General features: G+C 43.6%; 1 protein-coding gene across 2 annotated transcripts in view; it reads right to left on the bottom strand.

The window, feature by feature from the left end:
* Positions 1-20,818, bottom strand: part of LOC148392982 (protocadherin-15-like) — a 109,489-nt gene that overhangs the window by 26,146 nt on the left and 62,525 nt on the right. For both annotated transcript variants that reach the window (XM_088384908.1, XM_088384907.1), the window contains 11 exons: positions 19,815-19,964; positions 18,836-19,029; positions 18,625-18,757; positions 18,336-18,415; positions 15,388-15,481; positions 13,378-13,506; positions 9,350-9,655; positions 7,991-8,221; positions 6,948-7,064; positions 3,582-3,722; positions 3,216-3,328 (listed from right to left, as the gene is read on the bottom strand). In XM_088384908.1, coding sequence (XP_088241034.1) covers positions 3,216-3,328; positions 3,582-3,722; positions 6,948-7,064; positions 7,991-8,221; positions 9,350-9,655; positions 13,378-13,506; positions 15,388-15,481; positions 18,336-18,415; positions 18,625-18,757; positions 18,836-19,029; positions 19,815-19,964 — 1,688 coding nt within the window. The remainder of the gene's footprint in view (positions 1-3,215; positions 3,329-3,581; positions 3,723-6,947; positions 7,065-7,990; positions 8,222-9,349; positions 9,656-13,377; positions 13,507-15,387; positions 15,482-18,335; positions 18,416-18,624; positions 18,758-18,835; positions 19,030-19,814; positions 19,965-20,818) is intronic.

Here is a 20,818-nt window from a genome sequence, read left to right as displayed (position 1 = left end):
TATTGTAGCCCTGTTGCTGTGCCCGTACAAATAAGAAACTAAGCCTTAGCACAGACCTTGATATTTTCAAAAATCTTGGCTAATCAAGCGCTAATCATTAGCGATTGGATTTTTGTTCCGAAAACTAAAATGGCTGCCAAAAACAACAGTGCTGTGCAGCCCTGTTTGACATGACATCAATATCATCATCATTATTAACTACTGGGTCAGCCTGGCAAAGTGGAGGAGCGACCCGGACAGCGATGCAGTGTGACATCGCACAAACAGACACGGCGGAGGCCTGCGCATTGTTGAGCGGCCGACTAAATCATTTGCCACCTGGAGGCCTCACCCGCAGGGAAAGATTATTCTCTCTATAACAAGCTGAATCCTGCCGGAGGTGTCGCTGACATAAATTGGGCACTCTTCTGGCAACAAAGCTCACAAATGCATTTATATTCAAATACTTTTTTTTTCTATGTTGCTTTACTTTATCATCCAAAAAAGTGTTAGGTTTGATTTTTGATCTGCACTTTCTTGAGGATTTGTTTCACATGCACATTTGAGAAGCTGAGATCAGAGGATTTGGACTTTTGGAAATAATAAGAAGTGGTGCGGCATGTCTTTTCCATTTTGTGTGCAATGAGCTTGCCGGCAAGAATTATGTTTTACTGGACATTTAATTATCTGCTACTTCTGCTTTACTGTCATTCTGTTTTGATTCAACAAGAGTTTTATTTTGTAATTTGGCCACCAAGAGAAGATGCCAGAAAATGGTTTGACTCCAGAGAAATGGCCATCCTCAATTTTGAAATGTTTTCATATAGTGTCAAAGTGAAGAAATCAAATAAGGCTGCTTTTAAATGGCTACTTGCCCATGCATCAAGCGTGAAATTAAACAGCCAAGTAAATCTTGTCTCATCTTCCTGTTTCTCAAAACGTGTCTTTTAACAATCACTTGTGCACTTGCACCTCACAAAATTTAACTTAGGTCAAATTTAATGGTCCCTTTTAAGCCATGTGGTTAAAGTCGCTTTCCGAAGGCCTCGTTCATTTATAGTTTGGACGCAAAATGGTTACTCGCAGTTTCCACAAGTTTCAAACAACTCGGAAAAAGTGATGTGACATTCGCTACTAAGTTGCCAGCAGACTGTCAATGCTTTTAGCTCCCCCCCGGTCGTCATGGGAACAAAAGCCATACTTTGCCACTTAGACAAGATGGACAGAACAAGACTAATTTAAAGCAGAGTGTCACAAGTGGGTGTTAAGTGTTCTAGATCCTTTTTATATTTCGACGATGGAATGTCAGAGGCCATTTATGAAGACACCTTTGATTTTTTTTTTTTCAATTGTCAAAAGAAAGCTGCGTAATATGATTTTTTTTAAGCCTTCTATCTTACATACTACTAGGCCACGAAACAGTAATTGTGAAAAAAAATATGTAGACTATATCAAACATGGAAGCAAAAAGGAAAGAACATTAAAAATAATATAGATATATATTTAGATAGACATGGACAAGTACGTTGATATATAAATATGCCTGGATTTGCACGGCGGCCATTTTTTTATTTGTACATCTAAACAAACCGGTGCCATCTATCCTTAAACAAGCGGCTTTACCTTTGTCTTCTAAAAATCATGATACGATTAGGAATAACCAACCAATTGATCGTTCCTTTATGAGCTGCTTCCATTAACATCTCACGTTGCCATGATCTGAAAAGCGCCGCAACAAACGGCATAAACAGCATCGGGCGCCATATTTTGTAGCCAACAACGACTAGGAGGCTCTCATTTCCCTCTGACAGATGGACGGGAGCGACCGTAAAGCCAGGGCAGAAATCATTAAGCCGGCCAAAACCCAGCGGAGCCGTTTTGATTGCGTGGCCCCGAGCTGCAGGCGTAACTTACCTGATTGCTCATAGAACTTACTGCCTGACAGACGTGAGGTTTCTCTGGACATTTACACAGCGATTTGTGGTCGCGGCTGCTTCTCTTTGGGCACAAATCGCTCGGGTGAGGGATGAGCCGGCTCTCCGTTCAAAAGAGCGAGCAGATTGGACACCCTCAGCAGGAGAGACGGCGCTCGGCCGCCAGAAGCTCCCGCAACCCGGCCAATGCTTTTCATGGTTCATCATTTGCAGCCGGGGCCAGCTGCCGACGCCGCTCGCCATTGTTTAAGCCCGCGGCGGACCACCCCGGGGGACTCGCTAGCTACTGGACTCGACCATTGAACTCATTCTCTGCTCATATGAAAATATGACATTTATAGCCGTCACTGTACTGAATGTGTTCAAATGTTGATCGATGATGCTGCTGAAAAAATACGGTCGAACTTGTCACGTCATTCAATGTGTACCTAATGTAGCGACTGTTAACCGTACAGCAAATCCACCAAAGACAACCAGACGGGCATATTTGTGCACAACTCCGTCATGGCTCTGACAGCCGTGTCACGTCTCGGTCTGCCTTGACGAGGCTTAATAACACGTCAAATTCAGTTACGCCGGCTCGTCTGCCTGCGCTGATTGACACGCCAGCCTGTAAATCAATCCACTTAAAACAGCGGCCCCATTAAACCCCACCGGAGCCAACTTTGCCATCAGCCCTGCGGTGCCTCGGCCGATTGGGAATTCACCTCCGACAGGTGCCGACTGCAAGTATGCAAGGCGGTAGATTACAAGCCGTCAAAACCGGCGCTGGCACATAACGAGCGTGTTCTTCAAAGCCGCTTCAGATGGAGTGTTAATAATCCATGCGTGGGTTTAATTATAAATCAGTGCGCGGCGGACTCCTCCTGAGTCACTGCAACATCAGCCTTTTGTCGGACCGGGCTTGGACGTGCGAGACTTTCGGAGAAATATAGATGAGTTTGGCCCTTTCTGACAGTTTAATTGTGTCGGCGCTTAAGCTAGCCAAAAAAAGCCTCTTAATAACAATATGGGTAGATAAAATGTGAAAGACCTCACACGGGGAATAAAATTGTCATGTCCGTTTTTACTGCTCTTGGAGAAAGTGGTGATTAGCAATCTCCAATCTTGTTTGTGTCAAACGATATTTTAACCGTCCGACATTGGAATTAATTATCGATGGAGGGAATGCTCAAATCTGGCTCGATTGTCTCCTATTTAGACCGGAAACCGATTAACGTGGGGAAAACGAGAGCGTGACAATGACACAGGAGCAGAATGTAGGCCCGAAGCGTTAATTATTCCCCACGTTTGAACGCTCACCTGTACTCCTCCTGGGTAAAGATGGGAATGCGGGAAGGCTGAAGGACGGTGATCTCCACCAAGGTGCCGTTGGTCTTCACGGGCTCGCCGTCGTCAAAGGCGATGACAAACAACTGCACGGCAGCCACAAACGACACCTTGTTTACAACGGGCCCCGTCGTTGGTTTTACGATACAGAGAGGGGGACGGTTTCGTGTCCGAGACGTTCTCATTAGAACCAAATGTCATGTTTTGAAACATTTCAAACAACACATAAACAAGACGGGTCACCTTGGGATGATGGCTTTACATTACAAGCTGCGAGTGTAAACGCCAAATGATGTCATCCAGTAAACAGATATCACGATTAGTACATTTTCGCCTCACCTTAAAAGTCAGGCTGGGCTCCTCGTTGAGGTTGACCTTGGTGACGATCCTTCCGGTGACTTCTTCTACATCAAAGATGCTACCGCTGTACGGCGACTTATCCTGGTCCACTCTGTAGCGCACAAAACTAGCCGGCGTGCCCTAAAAAGCACAAAAAAGGAAAAATTTAACACAAAGTGCTCCAAAATTGGCTACTCAGTCCAAAATGATTTTGGATTATTGGATTTTTTCAAATTAAAATACAAAATAATATTCTTGGGGGGGAAAAAAAGCACCCAAACGATGAATTTTGCAATTGTCCTCAATTACACTGCCTTGCATAAATCATATGATATTTATGAATTCAAAGTTCTTGACATCAATTTTATTAAAAAATGAGGAAGAGTTCTTTATTAAACTCAGCCCCGCAGTCTCCGGAATAAATCACTGGCATTAATAATTAGTAAGCGCCGCACTAACGGTGACACTTGGATTAAGATTAAATGTGCTTCTTGATTGCTGATCATTTTTATAGTTTTTCTTACCTCGGTTTCTTACCCAAGGACAGAAGTGATCTTTTAATCATCTTTATTTTTCCCAATCTGATCTGTTGCCAAGGGGACTGGCCAGCTCGGAGGAGACAGTGACGAGAGATAAAACCGCAAGCGTGAACATGTCCCCGAGCGGACTCTTTCTCACCCACGGGGTTAAAAAAAACCTTCTTGTGGAATTCTCAGGGGGGGATTTGAGGCACAATGAAAAAGTTTTCACAGTGGATAGACAATAAAACTCAAAAATAACGTTCGCACCGTATTGTATTGAAAACAAAATGGCCGCCGCTTGGCTCTGTAATCTACCAGTAAACTCACTAGCTACTCAAGCTAAAACTACTTTTTGTTTTTAAGAAAATATATTTTATGAGCCGTATAATGAGATGTTTACAAAGATCCATCCGTCATTTTTACAGAGGTTGTAGATGTGTCAATGTAGCAGCAGTCAATAACATCAAATGAGTCCAGATGTCTCTAGGATTAAAAAAATAAATGAAAATATATCACTCAGCAGATTGGTGGCTCACTGACAGCCCTTATCAATCACTCAAAAAGCCCTCCCGTCTCGCTTTCCTGTCCGGATAATCATTGCTTATTTACACCTGATTTGATGCAAGATTCCGACGTGTCAACGAGCGTGATGAATCGAAATATATTTCACAACCACGTCACGCTTTACATCCAGGACAAAAAAAAACAATTAAATGCAATATGTAGCTCCTCTAAAACTTAAAAAAATATCCATACTTAAAATAAAAGTATTTTTATATATATTTTTCTTTTTTTAAGAGCACACATTATAATGTGCTGCTTTTTTTTCTTATTTATTTAAATGATCCACAACGCCAGAACGAACATATTGCGTTCGCTGAAATGAAAGTCATGACCGCTCAGTACTTCATAAAAACATCCGAGATGGTTTCACATCTGCGGTAATTGAGCGAGTAAAATTCAAAGTGAAGTGCAAAATAATCAAAGTGACTTATCAGTCCAGCGCGTTTCATCGAATTAAACATTTTAAAAACACCACCAAAAAAAAGTCGGGCTCTCCAACAAAACCACAAAGGCTCCATTTTTCCGTCCTACCGCCATGTTGTTTAATTTTTGTTTTTCATTCATAAATAACAGCTCCTTTCAAGCCCGGCCATGAGAAATAATGCATTCGGGAGCGTTTGTCTGCATGGTAATCTCATTCGGGGTGATGGAGCACTGGATGAAAAAACTTTTCGACATCATGAGCGTCAATCCTTCCAAGGTTTAAAACGCATAGATATTTATCTCGCCGCGGAACTAACGGGGATGGTCTGAGCTGTTAGGAACTTTTGACAAAGACGTACAACACCGTCTGGGCCTGTGATACATGTGTTGCGTTAGGCCTTTGACGGACACTCCGTCAATAAAATTCTTTGAGCCTCGGGTCAATAAGAAAGCGAGTAAGTCCACAGCTGTTAGGAAATCGAATTGGCGTGTCAGTCAAAAGCCCCGCCGTGCGTCACGCCATTCGCCGACCGTATGCTCGAGGGAGGTCGTGTTCTTATATCGCAGAAGGTTTTGAAAAGTTTTTTTCAATGGTGGTATGCCTCGGGGCAGAGGCAAGTGGATTCAAATTGAAGGTAAAGTTTATGTAGCCAGGCCCAAAATCTGCTCCGGGGTGAGAAATATCCATTGGACCGAGTATATCATCGTGCTATTTAGATACAAGCTACTAAAAAAAGGTCAGTTTTCCATTTTGGTTGAGTTGACCTTAATGGGGGCAAGGGCTGTGAAAAATGAACGCAGGAGCAGCAAGCTATCATCAGTGGGCTGCCGTCGCTCGTCGGTCAGCGTGACCTTTGACTGCCGGCTGAAATGTTCTGAGGAGTTGCGAGAGACACCGTCAAAGAAAATACATGACAGGATGGAACAAAAAAAAAACAATCCAAGTTGCTACAGTGGTTGAGTGAGTCATCGTGATAATGAGAACCACTCGACCACCCTCGGCTGGAACCTCCCTGGAGTCAAAGTGCAAAGCCAACTCCACGAGAACCTTCAGGAGCCGCTGATAATAAAACGAAGTGGAAGCCGAGGCTCCCCAGAATGATGGAAGTGGCGAGGTCAGTGTTTTGAACCTTTCACTGAAAAAGTGTTTAAGAAAAGACCTTCTGCTTCTCATGGAAACAACGAGTATGAAGGAAGTGTCAAAAAAATATTAGTCGGAAGGACTGACGAAGAACGTCCACACAATCCAATGTTTTGTTAGCGTCGTGCAGACATCTTGTCTCCATTTTATAACTGATGCGTTCCAGAAGTAAATAGACCAAAGTCATTATCGCTCCACTCCCGAGAGCTACGCCACGGATACCGCAGTGTGAGGGAAAAAAATAAATAAAATAATAAAGAATAGAACATGTATATTTTCTCAAGTACGTCAGTGTCAAAGGCTAAAGGCTGGTGATTCATGTGAGTCAAAGCGTCGGTGTCGATGCGAGCCGGTGAAGCGGGTAACGTGTGCGGAGCGGGGGGCTGGTGGGGGCAGAAATGAAAGCGTGCGGGAACTTTCAAGTGCGTGGCGTGAAACCGGCGAACAAATGAAAACGTGTGATGTTCAAAGAAGCGACGTGTGGTGAGGAAGCGAGACCTCGCCGAGCCTTTCTTTCATACGCCTTCATTAAAAAGCGCACGTAGGTTGCCGGCTTTGTTGAGCTTCGTATCGACGACGCACTTGAATTAAAAATAGAGTTGGATCAAAATATCTGTCTGTGTATACATACAATGTTGTGTGTTGAAAAACTGGAATTGTACTTCTTTGTGAAAACTGAAGCCATCCGATTCGGGTCGGGTGCAACGACGTACTCACCGGTGGATCCTGGTCCTCGGCGAACACGGTGGTGATGACCGTCCCCTTCTCGGCGTTGGGCGCCACCATCCCTGTGTACAACGGCTGGCTGAAGACGGGGGAGAAGTCGTTCATATCCTACAAACAAAGCCAAACGTTGTGAATGGAGATCACAAATGGAAAATCAGACGCTTCTAGATTTGGAGCCGTTGTCCGTTAAGGGACTGAGCTAATGCTAACGTCCATTAGCGCTTGGCTCATTTGTTGTTTATGACTGTACAATGATTGTACAGTCTGTAAATGTATTAATGATGAGTTTCGATGACTAAATATCGTGCTGTGGAGGAGGAAAAAAAATTCCTTGGCAAGAAAAGTGAGTTCATATTAGGCCACTAGAGGCAACAACCTACGCGGCTTTCTTGACATGACAATTCCCTCATCCACAGGGCATGCAAACTTCTCCAACTAACAAGCTGCTTGTTAATAATACACAACAGGACAGGGTTGAACTTTGTCTTGATAACCTTGAAATCGCTAAAAAATATACCCCGGGCTGCTCTTCCTTTCACATTAGCTCGTTGTTATTTTCCAATTGTGCCAGAGTCTTGGGTCCTCCAGGAGAACACGACCATCCGTTTTTTGGTGTGATCACCACTGCGGATTAAAAGACGTTTGATTCTGAAGCCGAGGACACGCGGGACAATGTACGCCGCGGAGCATCCTCGGAATGAGACGACAACAAAACAAGAGGAAATCAAACGCTCTGTACTTCAAATAGTTAATAAAAAAATGTAAGAGTTAAAAATTTAACAGCTAAAATTTTCAAAAAGCCGACTGTAGCGGACTGATCTGCTTTTGTCGACCGAACGCAGGTGCTGGGTGTCATGTCCTTATCAAAGGACACACGTCTTCCGTTCAAAACAATTTCAGCTGCGGTTATTTTTTAAAAGTGGTCAATAACTTTAGTAAAGTGAGTTGAGTTGGCTTCTGGACCTCGGGGTGAAAGATATGACACGGCGCTGAGAGCTTGCGGCGGGGGTGAACGTCAAGAGGGGGATTCTTACCGTGATCCGCACCGTGACGGTAGCCTGCCCCGGGGCCGTGATGCCTCCCTGGTCGAGCGCTTCCACTTGAAACGTGTACGACGCTCCCGTTCCCATCGCTGCCAGATCCTCAAAGTCCAGAGTCTGTAGCACGGCTAACTCCCCGGTGATTGGGTTCAGGGAGAAGAGCCGGCGGGCCGATTCCGACTTGATCCGGTAGGTGACGTTGGAGAAGAGGTCAGAATCCGTAGCCTGGGATAAAAAAAAACAAACCCTGACGAGTTCAAGCACACAAACATGAAACGCTTGCAGTTCTGCTTTGTTCCTTCGGAGGCGGTATTGCGTCACTACCGTGGCATGAAGGAATTGTCGAGCGCCTCCCTCAAGGGGTTGGCAAGCCAGTGTTACTCACTGATATGCTTGAGGGCTTTCTACACTCACAGAAGCTCACTTACATTATATAACGCTACCACACGTTCTGCTGTACTGGTAATGCGGCACGGGATCCGATCGTGATAAGGAAACCAATACTCGACTGAAAGGTGACATATTTCAAATGGTCAGGAGTTAAAAATGTTAATGTAAATTTTATATATATCTAAAATAAAATATTAAAAACAAATAAGTATATAAAATATATATATAAATAAGATTATTATTATAAATAATAATCAAGGAAGCCAGAATCAAATAAATTTTTATAAGCCCATGGGTCATTCTACATTTTAATGATAGTCATGATGGTGGTCCTGAGAGGGTCAAAGATTTTTTGAGGTGGTACTTGGTGTGTAAACTTTGAGAGCCACCTATCTATAATCATTTATAGATTTCGAAATGGGGTTCAAGTAAAGGGCGTTGTGTTTCAGAGTGCACATTTTGGACATACTATATGCATAAACAACGAACGTACGTGCTGCTATTTTATGGACGACTACATTTTGTAGGGTAATACATTCGGATTCGATTATACCATGGAGTAAAGATTACTGCCTATCGGTACTCGCGGGATGAAATTATCTCTCGTAAACGTATGAATCATTTGCAATAACACGCAGATATGTATGCATGCGTGAGCCCTTTATGGATTCCGTTGAAATACGTGTCCTTGGAGATAACATCCAATCTAATTGTCTTATGATCACTCTGTGAGTGTCCACTCTCGGTTAAGACGGATGAATGTCACTCACTCAACCCTTCGCCCTTCGCTTTCTCTCGTTTTACTTCCTACCGCTGTGGAAATTGTCGCTTACAATGTGCCAGCAATTATTCATTCATGGGGGGTGGGGGGAAGAAATGCGCAGTGACATTTGACCGAGGAGACAATTTAAAGACAGAGTCCGCTAAATTATCGATATGTATAATGAGCAAGCACAGACTCACGCTGAGCGTCAGGATGACGGTTCCGACCGGGCTGTTCTCGGGCACGTTGACCACGTACGTCGGCTGCGAGAACACCGGGCTGTTGTCGTCGATATCCGTCACCTGCACCGTCAGGGTCAAGGTGGTGCGCCGGGGGTCCACGGCCCCGTCGGACGCTTCGATCACCAGATCGTAGCTGCTCTTGAGCTCGCGATCGAGCGGTACCCGAGTGTAGATGCTGCCGTTGGAGGTGATTACGAATAAGGCGGGATGATTGACGACACGGTAGCTCACTTGGCCGTTAGCCCCCGCGTCTGGATCTGTGGCCTGCGGGGGATCAAGGACAGAAGGGCTTGGTTGTAAAAAAGATGAGATATTACCTTTGTGCTGGCTATAGGAATACTTTTAGCTGGGAATTACATGATCTACTACCATGTGAAAGCAGCAGCCTTTGTAGTTCCGCTGAAATGAAGTCAGCCTCAAGTGGGAATACTTTCAAATCCAGATTTGAATTTATACTGTGTTATTGAAGTCTTATATAATATTTTCAAAAATTCTTGCACTGTAATAACATTTTTGCAAGCTATCTTTTGATGACATGAATAAAGTGCAAGGCACGGCGCTTGCTAGCAGTCGATGACGCAATTTTTGTAAGCTTTTATTTCTGTTTTTTTAGACATTTTTATTTTTTTGTTAGTAAATACTTTGAAATATTTTACTTTCTATAAGCTCAACTTTGTGTACGACGCGACACGAATAAAGCCGCCGTGCCATGCTAGCTGTCAATGACGCGATGCCATTAGCATGCTAAAGCCCCGGGATGAAAAATACATCAAAAGTCATAAATAACCTCATTTCCCTCCTGACCCGGCAGACGTAAACTGTGAGTAAGACTATTTACATAGGCAATAATAGCGCAAGGCGCTAAATATTCACAGTGAATGAGGAGCACATTTCAAAAGTGAAGGCGTTTTGCCTGGAGGCTGACAGCAGCTGTTTTGTGTTTGATCTGATCCAGAACACGATCCATTAGAGCCGGGCTTTTCATTCTAACACCTTGCATATTTACTCAGCCCGTAGACGCCGGTTGAAACAAGGCTGGCGCAATTGAGGCTCACATCTTTGTCGTCACTTGGGAAACGCGAGTGAGTCCTTGTGATGAATTGGCCGCCGGTTCAAAAGGCCAACGTGCACGGGTTTGTCACCACAAAGGATGTCTTTTGAATGAACCTCGGGAGGGAAAAAATATTCTATTCTTCCAGTCGAGAGCGATAAATAGTCATTCACGTTTGACCTTTCACCATTTTTTTCCTGATTTTTGCTTAATTTTGAATGAGATGGCCATGGTGACATTTTTTGGGAGCTTTTATCCAAAGCCAATATTTCACCATCGTGGTACGTTAAATGTTCCTCAAATGTCTTCAACATAAGCTGAAAGTCGACACTAATGTTGGCTCAACTGATTAGTCCGTGCAATCCTTCATGTGAAGCTTATTTAAGGTTTGAAGCACGTAAATATGTGACAAAGATTAAAAGAAACGGTGTGCTTAATCTACAGGCTGGATAGTTTTGCTCGCTTGAGGGCATCAAATTGGACAGCGACTTCCTCTATGTTCAAGCCTGAAAGTCGTCATTAATATTCATACATCATTCACTGGGAAATTAAAAAAAATATATATATACAATCCTGGAACAGGACCAATATTTAATTGTTTTTTTCTTGGCCTGTGCATGACGTTTTAAGGAATATTACTGAGGATTTTTTTCTGCTCAAATAAACAAACGGCAAATATCAACGAAGCAGATAATTAATAGTGATCAAATTATACCAAATGATTAATACAGGGTGTGTGAAAGTTTTTTTGGATGGGTCTGGAACGGATTAATGACATTTCTATTCATTTCAGTGGGGAAAGTGGATTTGAGATACGAGTGCTTTCAGTTATGACCCGGTCAATAAAATTAGGACAGCACAGTCAGCAAATAGCGCACATTTGGCTCACGATTTGACTCCTAAGAATCTTCCGGTATGAGACAAACTGCTTTAATAGTCTTAATCAGGCATGTTTTTATGCGCAAAGCAATTAAGCGTATAAAAAAAATAATAAAAAGAGCCCGGTAGTTAAAAACTGAGTGTATGACCACCTTGACGCATTGTAAAGTTTTAGGACATGCCGTTTAATGTTCCCCAGATTTTAGCATCAGCGTTTTATTTGAACTATACTTTCTTTATATGTCTTCTTATGGAAAGCGTGCCCTTGGTGAACAACTGCACAGGGGGAACACAAAGCCTCCATTCTAGACTTTCTATACAGAAGTGGATTGAGTGACTGCTTTGAAGTAATTACTCAAAATGGCCAACCTCATTTTTGTGTCCACGCTGGCAAAACGAGCAGCGCTGCCATGGACAATATAAAAAGATCTCTTGATCAAGCTCATCTCCAACCTCTGCAATACCGTGTCTTTAGAATTAATGTACTTTGCTTTGTAGTCCTGAAAAGGCCGAGCACGAAAAACTGAAGGGACGGCGGGATTCGGGCGCTTGGAGAGGTAAAAGGCAACTTGGCTTTGTGAACTAGGATTTGCAGGTAGATTAGTATGTTTCAAATAAGAAATGCACAAATAATTACATTTGCGACCGAGTCCACTTTCGTTTCAAGTTACATTTCAAAGAGGTTTAACAAAATAACGGCTTTAATTGTGGCTCTCGCCGACTTTGCTTTTGTCTTCAATATGCGAGACGCGTTCGCCATTGGCGGGACATCAATCGACTGACTAGGCCATGAAACAATACTTCATTTCTTTGTCTTCAAAAAGTCGGTCTTGCTTTCATCCAAGTATTCAAAAAATAATTGTATAAATTAAAATGGTTTCATTCTTTTGCTGGAAACTTTTGAGCCCCTGAAAATTTAGGCTTATACTGCATAAAATTGATTAATTAAAAAATATTGCACATCAATTTTAAATACAAATTACAAATGCACCTTTCTTATAGATTAAATGCAAATGTGCTTCCAAGTTAAATACAACTGAACTGTACTTGGGCAGTGATTCGTCTTAAACGTACCACTAGAGGGCGCACACATTCCAAAACAGTGCAAAGCGTCCAATCCAAATCGGTCTGGGAGGGAAAATTCCTCTTAACTCAACCCACACCACAAGATAATGGCTCAGGAGACATCCAACAATCAAGCATTTATTGACTCCGATTGAAAGGGAGGAAAAAAAAACCCCGAATTTGGCCTAATCGTCGGTATTGCCGCACCTCACTTTAGGGACTCATTGTTTTTTTCTATTTACAGGGACTGTATTGTTACGAGTCTGAAACAATTGAACCCAGCAGAGAGTCTGCCAGGGCCACAAACAAAAAGCATGGCAACAACCCAGCTAGAATAATGACTCGGCCATTCAGCGCTATTCTAATTGAAGGCTGATAACCTCAGTGATGGCGCTCGTCTTTTTATCGATTTATCCGAACATGTGTTCCGTGTAAAGGGCAAGTGCTGACATCAGCAGTTGAGTATATTAACTTGGCTCTCAGGTGATGCTTTTCTCACTGTGTTGAGTTAATGCTTAGTAGTTAGTCTTTTTTCCATGGTGTTCATCATTGACTAGCTTTTCTCACAATTGTAACACTTTTTTTTTACCCATACACTGTTTACACCATACAAACATATTGAATAATATCAAAATAATGTCAGGTTGAATATGAACATCAAAGAGACTATACATTAGTTATCCGTTTCACTCTTCATCATTTTAAGATTAATCCTCCATTTATATGCAAAGCGGGGCAGTGACTGTCGAGGAAGAAGGGCAATAAAACCAAGACCAATTGATTTTATTGCGGTATCGACAATTATGCGGCTATAGACGTTAATTCTCATGTAGAATTTCATGGTTTCAATATTAGCTCAGGGACGATTCATTTAAACCGCTAATAACGAGGTCATCGTGATCAACGGTGATGATGAAGTCCGATTCAAGCAATGAAAATGAAATACGAGGCACCAAAGAACAAAACGAGGGAGTAAACGGAAAAAAATTACCTTGACTTGTCCAACGAATAGATTGGCCTCCTCTTCTTGGACGGTGAAGTTGGTGGGGGCGGCGGGGTCAAACTCGGGGTCGTTGTCGTTGACGTCCGTCACAATTATGTCAACTGTTGTTGTTGATGTCTAAGGGGGGGGCACAAATCCACATTTGCATTCGTTTGAAGAGAAGAACCGAAAACGGACAATTTGAAGAAAAGCTTTTTGAGTTTGGCCTTTTAATGTTGTTTTGTACCTTAACATATACAATCAATGAAGCCGCCTTTCCTTGTCTTTATACGTTCCGCAAATTCATGTATCACTTTCACCATCTGTAAATGGCTGCCTGGCAACTGCATCACCGCAGAAACCGTGGCAGTCTTGGGCAAAAAATGACTGACAGGAAACAAAGCCGTATGCTAATCACGGAATAAACGTTCCTCCGTCTTGGAGGGAATCTCGAGAAGTGGGAGTGGTCGGCCCTAGCTGCCGTTCCCACCGGACCCGTTTGAAGTTTACCCCGGCGCTTGAGCCGAGTCCATCCCAGAGGAAACGATCTAGTTCTTCTCTCTCGCCGCCCTCGCGGGGATTCGCGCAATTGTTGTTTGCTTTGTTCAGGCGTAATTACAGACGTTCACACGGGAGCTGACACGCTGGAAAGCGTCGCACGCGAGGCCGGCTTGACGGCGGGATGCAATACCGGGGGTATCTTTAACCACAGTGTGCCGGTGACAGGCTCTATTTATTTTTCACTTTGCACAAGAGCCAATTAGTGTCAACGCCCTGATGCGAAATTTCTCAACAAAAGCCGGAAGAGCCGAGAGCCTGATTAACGAGCGGCTATTATTTATTTCAAATCAAACGCCGCCGTGGTATCTGAAAGGACGCGGAGGTGACAAGCCTGACCGGAAAGCCGTGGATAAGATCATGCTGTTTGGACTCATGTCGTGAGGGCAAAAAAATGTTGTCCCTCCTGATGTTTGACCCCGCGAGGTGGGTTGGGATCACAGACTTCACACTTGGGAATACTGATTTGGGGAATTGGTCACACGGAGTCGAGCTGGGGCAACTTGTGATTTTAACTGGCTAATAAAGTTTGTAATTTCCCTCTTGTGTCACAAAACGATTTGAATTCGAAAAATTTCAGGGTCACTTCACCCTCTTAGCTTCGGTAGCCCAGACCTCCCCCGTCTTCCTCCAGCTCCACTTGAAGAAGTCGAAGGGCACTTACAGAGAGCTCACCTCTCGACCTTTAAAGTCGGGCAACCACACCTCGCAAAGGAAACTCATTTCCTGCTCTCGTATCCGAAAACCTTCCGGTTTAAGACTATTTTGTTAAACTCGACGACAGTCTGTGTCATGATAAGTTACCATGGTTACCGCAATCCAAAGCTAATTACCATTTAAAACCCAGAGTTTCCGTCCCTCTCAACTTCGGTGCATATTTTTGATCTTTTGTTTCCGACCTTCCCCGCAGTACTTCGCCCCCTTCCTCGTTTAGCTCCCCTCCTGTTGTGACATCTTTTCATCGCGCCGCTGACATTTGGCACACCTGAGTCACGCGGCAATTTATTTTGTGCCTCAGATGCTTCCCTCTTCAGCGCCTCGTTCGAAAAACTGGCAAAACTTAGGTAAAGGTTATTGGCTCATACAATCTCTCCATCTCGAGTGAGATGAATAGCCCCGTTGCCTCCCGATCACTTCCTACATTCTTCCTGCAAAAAAAAAAAATCTATTCATCATCACTCAGTGCCCGGGGAATAAAGAGATGCTTCAGATCAGACTCAACAAAGGAGGAGACCACATTTCCCCTCGGTGTGGAATGGAGACAGCTGACCAAAGTTGGTCTGCTGAGATGACGTCTAATTAAATTAAGATGGTTTATTTGATGATCGGTAGGAAGCGGAGAAACTCGTCTTAAGGGGGAAACTATCTGAGGGTTGCGGGATTACAGAGAATTATTTGAGGTGGCTTATATGTTTTTGGTGTATTAGATCATCACTGAGTTTTAGGGAAATGGCGGCTTACCCCTCCAGGGTTGCCATCCGAGGCAGTGACGAGCAGACGGTAGCGATCGTTGGTTTCCCTGTCCAGCGATTTTTTCAAGATGAGAAGACCGATCCTGTGGAGGAAATTCAAATATTGAAAGCAGCACATTTATGCTGATTTTCACCAAACAACATTCACTTTGGTCTGTCCCTGCCTTTATTTGCCCCGAGTAAGCACATGAATTTGTCATATGTGTGCGAGCTATAATTTGTTGGCAGGGAGGCAGCCTGCGCATTCCCAAGAGCAGCACGTGGAATTATTTTTTTGCACGCACACACAATCGTAAGACATGGCAGCGGGTGCATGAATACAAACAGTGAGCGCACACAACACAATGCAGCGCAAGGAGAGAATCCGCCAGGACCACAAACAAAATGCAGCGGAACACCCGGCTAGGAGAATAATGAGTGGTGCAACTCCCCGTTGTCCTGTTCTTTTCCTTTCCCGTTCTAATTGAAGGCTACGGTGGACCACATGTGACTAGCTGTGCGACCTTTTCATTTATCAATGACATTTGTGGATTTTTTATTTTTTTTTTTCTCAACCATGCGCTACAGTCCGAGCACTAGTTAGCTAACAGAAAGCTAACGGATTCTCGGTTGAACATTTTGTTTTAGGAATAGGCAAAGTTTATTTTATTTTATCTATTGCTGGTCGAAGAAAATTCAAATGAGGTGGAGGGAGGGAAAAAAAAATTTTTTCTTCTCAACCATGCGCTACAGTCCGAGCGCTAGTTAACTAACATAAAGCTTTTTGGTTGAACATTTTGGTTTATAACTGGACAACGTTTATTTTAGTATTTGAGCTATTGCTGGTAGAAGAAAATTCAAATGAGGTGTAGCTAAGGGGAAAAAAAAAAGGAGCTTTAAGCCAAGAAAAAGACCTCCCGTGTGATAAATGTCCAGCTGTCACGCTAATGATTCATGCTAATGACAGGATTAATGGCTGTAAACTGACTTGACTTCTACATTTGGGGAATGATACATTGACCATTGTTCAGGTTTACGGGGATAAATGATGCAGTGAAAGAATGTGAATCAATATAGACAGCGTAGCGGCGGACGCTGATATGATACGGCCGCACAGACGGTATCAATCAAACGTCTATTTTATGAACGTAGCGGTTGACTCTATCTATACAGTGCGAAGAAACGGATAATTTACGGTTATCCTGCTGGAAGTAGTCGAGCTTATGTGGTCATAAAAGGGATGACATGGTCAGCAAGGAGGACAAGACAGGGTGAGTCTTTGAATTATGTGCAGTTGGACTTCAGTGCTCTGGTATCTCCCACGTAGAAAAAAAAAAAAATGTAAGGCTATGTCGCTGTGTTGCTTCTGCGGCTATAGCAACCATCTCAGGGGAACCGGGTAAAGGGAGCAATGGAGTGGAGTGCTAATTTGTCATCATAGCGGAACACAAGCAGCAGCATATGCGGGGGGTGCGAGAATCTCATCGTGGGGACGAGTTTAAGGCGTGAAAAATGACAAGTCTCAGCGGGTGTATTGTATGCCCAACTAAACAAGAGTCGTGGCGAATCAGTCTTAATTTCGAGTGTGCCACGTCGACATCTGCTCTGTGAAGTGTTTTAGCCCGACCCACTGTGTTGTACGTGTCAGGCGGTGAATTCCCGGTTCCATTGAAATGCTGTAAGACATCGTCAGATGTGCCAGGAATAAACACAGCCTGCACTTTTAATCGCTTTACTGAATGAACGGCGACAAAATAAACACCTAATGAGCACATTCATACATAATCTGCATGACATTTAATGCCGAGGGAGTCGACACAACGATTAGCCTGTTGACGGCCAGACGCTAGCCTAAGATTACACAACAGCCAACTCTTGATTCACCGACACCCACGTCACTCACCGGGGCAAGCCACATACATTCAAAGTCACAGATGCGACAAATAATGAAGCAAATAATTTAACAAAACAAGCGCTAAGTATGCTAAATCAATTAATCATCTATACTACCTTCTAGGTAGCATCATTATAAAAACCAAAACAGCACTGTTGCTTCTATTTCGTAATGATGCGACTTAACTTTCAAGCATATTGGTAGCCTAAAACGACAGCTTGTTGTTAGCATATAAGTCGCCGCCAGCTGTTAGCTGCTCGCCAGCACTACCGTGGGAATCGCAATGACAGAGTTGGGAAATTGGTGCGACCCAACACGGTATCGTAATTAGAATGAAACACGCAGTTTTGCTGACTAGTTGAATATCCAATAAATGGTTAGACGGCGCTCTATAAAATTATATAAGAGACAAAAACAGGCGGGCGAGGTACGTGCGAGCATCTCGAGTCTCCTCGCGTCTTGACCCTCCAAATTGACTTTCTCATTTACGAGACGGTAAAAAGGCACCTTAATATTTCATGGGGTTTTCCTCACCGCGCGACAGGCCGGGATCTTTATATGCCGATATTGATTTTGAGTGAGAGACGAGTTGCCATTTGTGTTTCATGTCCTCCACAGAGGTAATAAAAGTGGTGGCGTCATCTTTTGGGAGTTAGATTTGGATCTTACGAGGACTACTCATAATTCCTCAATGTTTTATTCGCCTGAATCTCGATACTCCACATTGACATTTCTCGTCGCTTTCCAGCTAAGATTTCCGCTTCCAAATCAGCCTCTCGAGTCTTACGCCGACTTCCCTTTCCTGAGAAGTGCGACACGTGGCGTTTCATGCGCTGTCGTCTCGGGGACAGCAAAGGGGCTTGAAAAGAGGACGCTTGCAGACACGAGAAAAGTAGCTGAGCTGAGTTCCCCCGACTTCAAGTAAGTATTTTCCCGCGAGCGCTTCCATTACGATCCTTTGCGGCGCCAAAGCAGGTTAGCGCACTCGATCCAATACATCAAATGTCAATACAGACAATTCCACGTCATATGAAGATATACCGACTTTTGGCCACCAGACTTACGTTTCTGAGAGGTTGAACACCTTCTGGGAATCCCCGCTCTGGATGTGATATGCGATGGGGTCGTTTTCTCTGTCAGTGGCCTGGAGGGAGAAAAGAACGTCGGGCCTTTAAAGGTCTTAAAATGCCATTAAGGTCCAAGGCTGAGCGGCCGAATCGAGCGTGAACATATGGATGGGTGGATGAAGAAAGAATCAAGGATGTTCCGACTAGTATGTACAGCATTTTTTTTTTTTTTTAAGTTTGGGTGAGGTGAGAGAGGCTCATTTTTGCACCAACGTCAACAACTCACCTGCATATTAAGCAGAATGGCGCCGACCCTCGTGGCCTCGCTCACCTCCAGGTTGTACGTGAGCAGAGGGAATCGCGGCGGACTCTGGTTGTTGGGTGGCAACACTTCGATATAGACGGTTGTGATGGAGCTCCTGGTAAGAGGAGAGTTTATAAAAAAAAAAAATGGAGTTCAGCATCCTAGAAGGGAACTGGCGTGGAGGCTAGCGTACCTTCTGAGGGACTCTGGCGCGTTGTCAGACGCCTTGACGGTCAGCGCGAAAGATCGTCCGACGGCGAGGCTGACACCGGGTGCCACTGTGATGCGGCCCGTGCGATTGTTAATGACAAAATGTCCCTGAGCCCCGGCCAGGATCTCGTAGGTCACCAGTCCGTTTAGCCCCTCGTCAGCATCTTCCGCCGTTAACTTTTGACGCAGGAAGACAGAAGCAAACAGAGCGTGAAAATGACTTGAGACAATTTGGATGTCTGGCGACTACCATACAGAAAAGCCAGTTTTTAAAGCGATACATGCTGCGTTGACGATAACTCCTCATCGACAATCGAGATCGATAAAGTTTTGGCTCTCGCTTTGATTTCAAAACGTCAGCCAATGATTCGACGGCATCGAACCTAAAACCTGCCTGCTAACACATTTTTTCATAAAGGGGGCTTATAAAAACCAGTTACGCGCTCACGCTCAACACGCCACGACCGCTGGCCTCATTTCGTCGAGGCCAAACGGACATTTCTTTAAAACAGATTAAACTCGACCTTTCCGAGTCAGACAGAAAGACAAACGAGCGCGGTGGGACTCCGAACAGAAAGGAAATGAGAAAGATGGAACTCCCTGCATGAGTGGATTTGGCCAAATGGGGTTATGGATTTAGATTTTGAGGACGGCCTGGTTATTAATTGGCGGCGGCATGTTTGTGCACAGCTGCAATCAAACAATGATATTTAAAGCGCACTAATGCAATCAGCGGAGATAATGTAACATAATCAGAGTAGGTAGATCAGAATTTTTTTTTTTTTAAATCCAATCGTACGCATGCATCGTATTTTTTTTTGCATTTTTGATTTTCGTCCAATCAGATGTCAGCCTCTACGTGTCTCCATGACAATCTGATCTGGTCTTCAAAAATCAATATTTTCTTCAAGCAATTTCAAATCAACTAGAGTTTCTGAAGTCAGAAATGTTTTTTTCTTTACCTGCAGCACCGTCTCGCCAGGTTGCATGTCTGTGAATAAATCCACGCTGTACGACACCTGAGCAAACGTGGGCGTGTTGTCATTGGCGTCGATTACTAAGACGTTGACGGTAACAGGGCCGCTCCGTTGGACGCCGTCCGACGCCACCATCTGTGCGGGCGACACATATTACACAGCGTCGATTTGCTGCCAGACAGACGATAGAGTTGACGAGAAAAGCACAGATATGATTAGGAAGCGGTTATATCAGAACCGCCCAAAGATTATTAAAAAAAGAACAAAAAGGCAAACAAGTTCTGGCTTTGTCATTTATTTATATTTGAAGAAGCTCGCTCCCTTTACGATTGCTTTTTTCCCATCTGCCCTTTGCCAGATGAGAAATACTGTATATGCAATAAAACAAGTGAGTGAGGTTTTATTGCATATTTGCGTTTGTCGCAAAGTTAATCTGCCAAGAGAAAGATGTGTTTATCAAATCGAAAAGTTTACAAGCAGCATGTAGGAGTGATATTAAGGGTGCTGGTGTAAAGCTTCACTTGCAGGAAAGCTTATAAAACTGCAAATGTGGTGAGTAAAGCAATAGAAGAAAATGAGAGAATCAATTCTCCGATTGTGTGCCCGATTTGACCTTGATTTGAGGCTTTCTCATTTAGCACCTATAAAAAATCCCTAATCTGCTTCTTTTAAAGGTAGCATTTTAAAGACAAGTCCAAGTAGATGGAAATGACGTTAGCCCTCCACTGGCTAATTGCTACTGCGGCTTGTTAAAATAAATGAACAGCTTAAATGTTGCACATCACAGAAAATGTACTTTTTAATTGCTTGTTGACAAAAAAAAAGTTCTGCTAAAAAGTCACAGGGTGGAAAAACTACAGTACGATAAAGTACAATTTATACAGACAGTATATTCGCTTCGCAGACCTGTCTATTTTGTTGTAATTCCACTGTCGGCCACTAGATGGCATTTTTAGACACCGTATTTGAGAGAAGAGTGAAAACAGGAG

This window comes from Syngnathus floridae, chromosome 9 (assembly GCF_059516105.1).
Source record: "Syngnathus floridae isolate MCC-2025c chromosome 9, RoL_Sflo_1.0, whole genome shotgun sequence".
Lineage (NCBI taxonomy): Eukaryota > Metazoa > Chordata > Actinopteri > Syngnathiformes > Syngnathidae > Syngnathus > Syngnathus floridae.
This window is presented reverse-complemented; position numbering and strand designations above follow the sequence as displayed.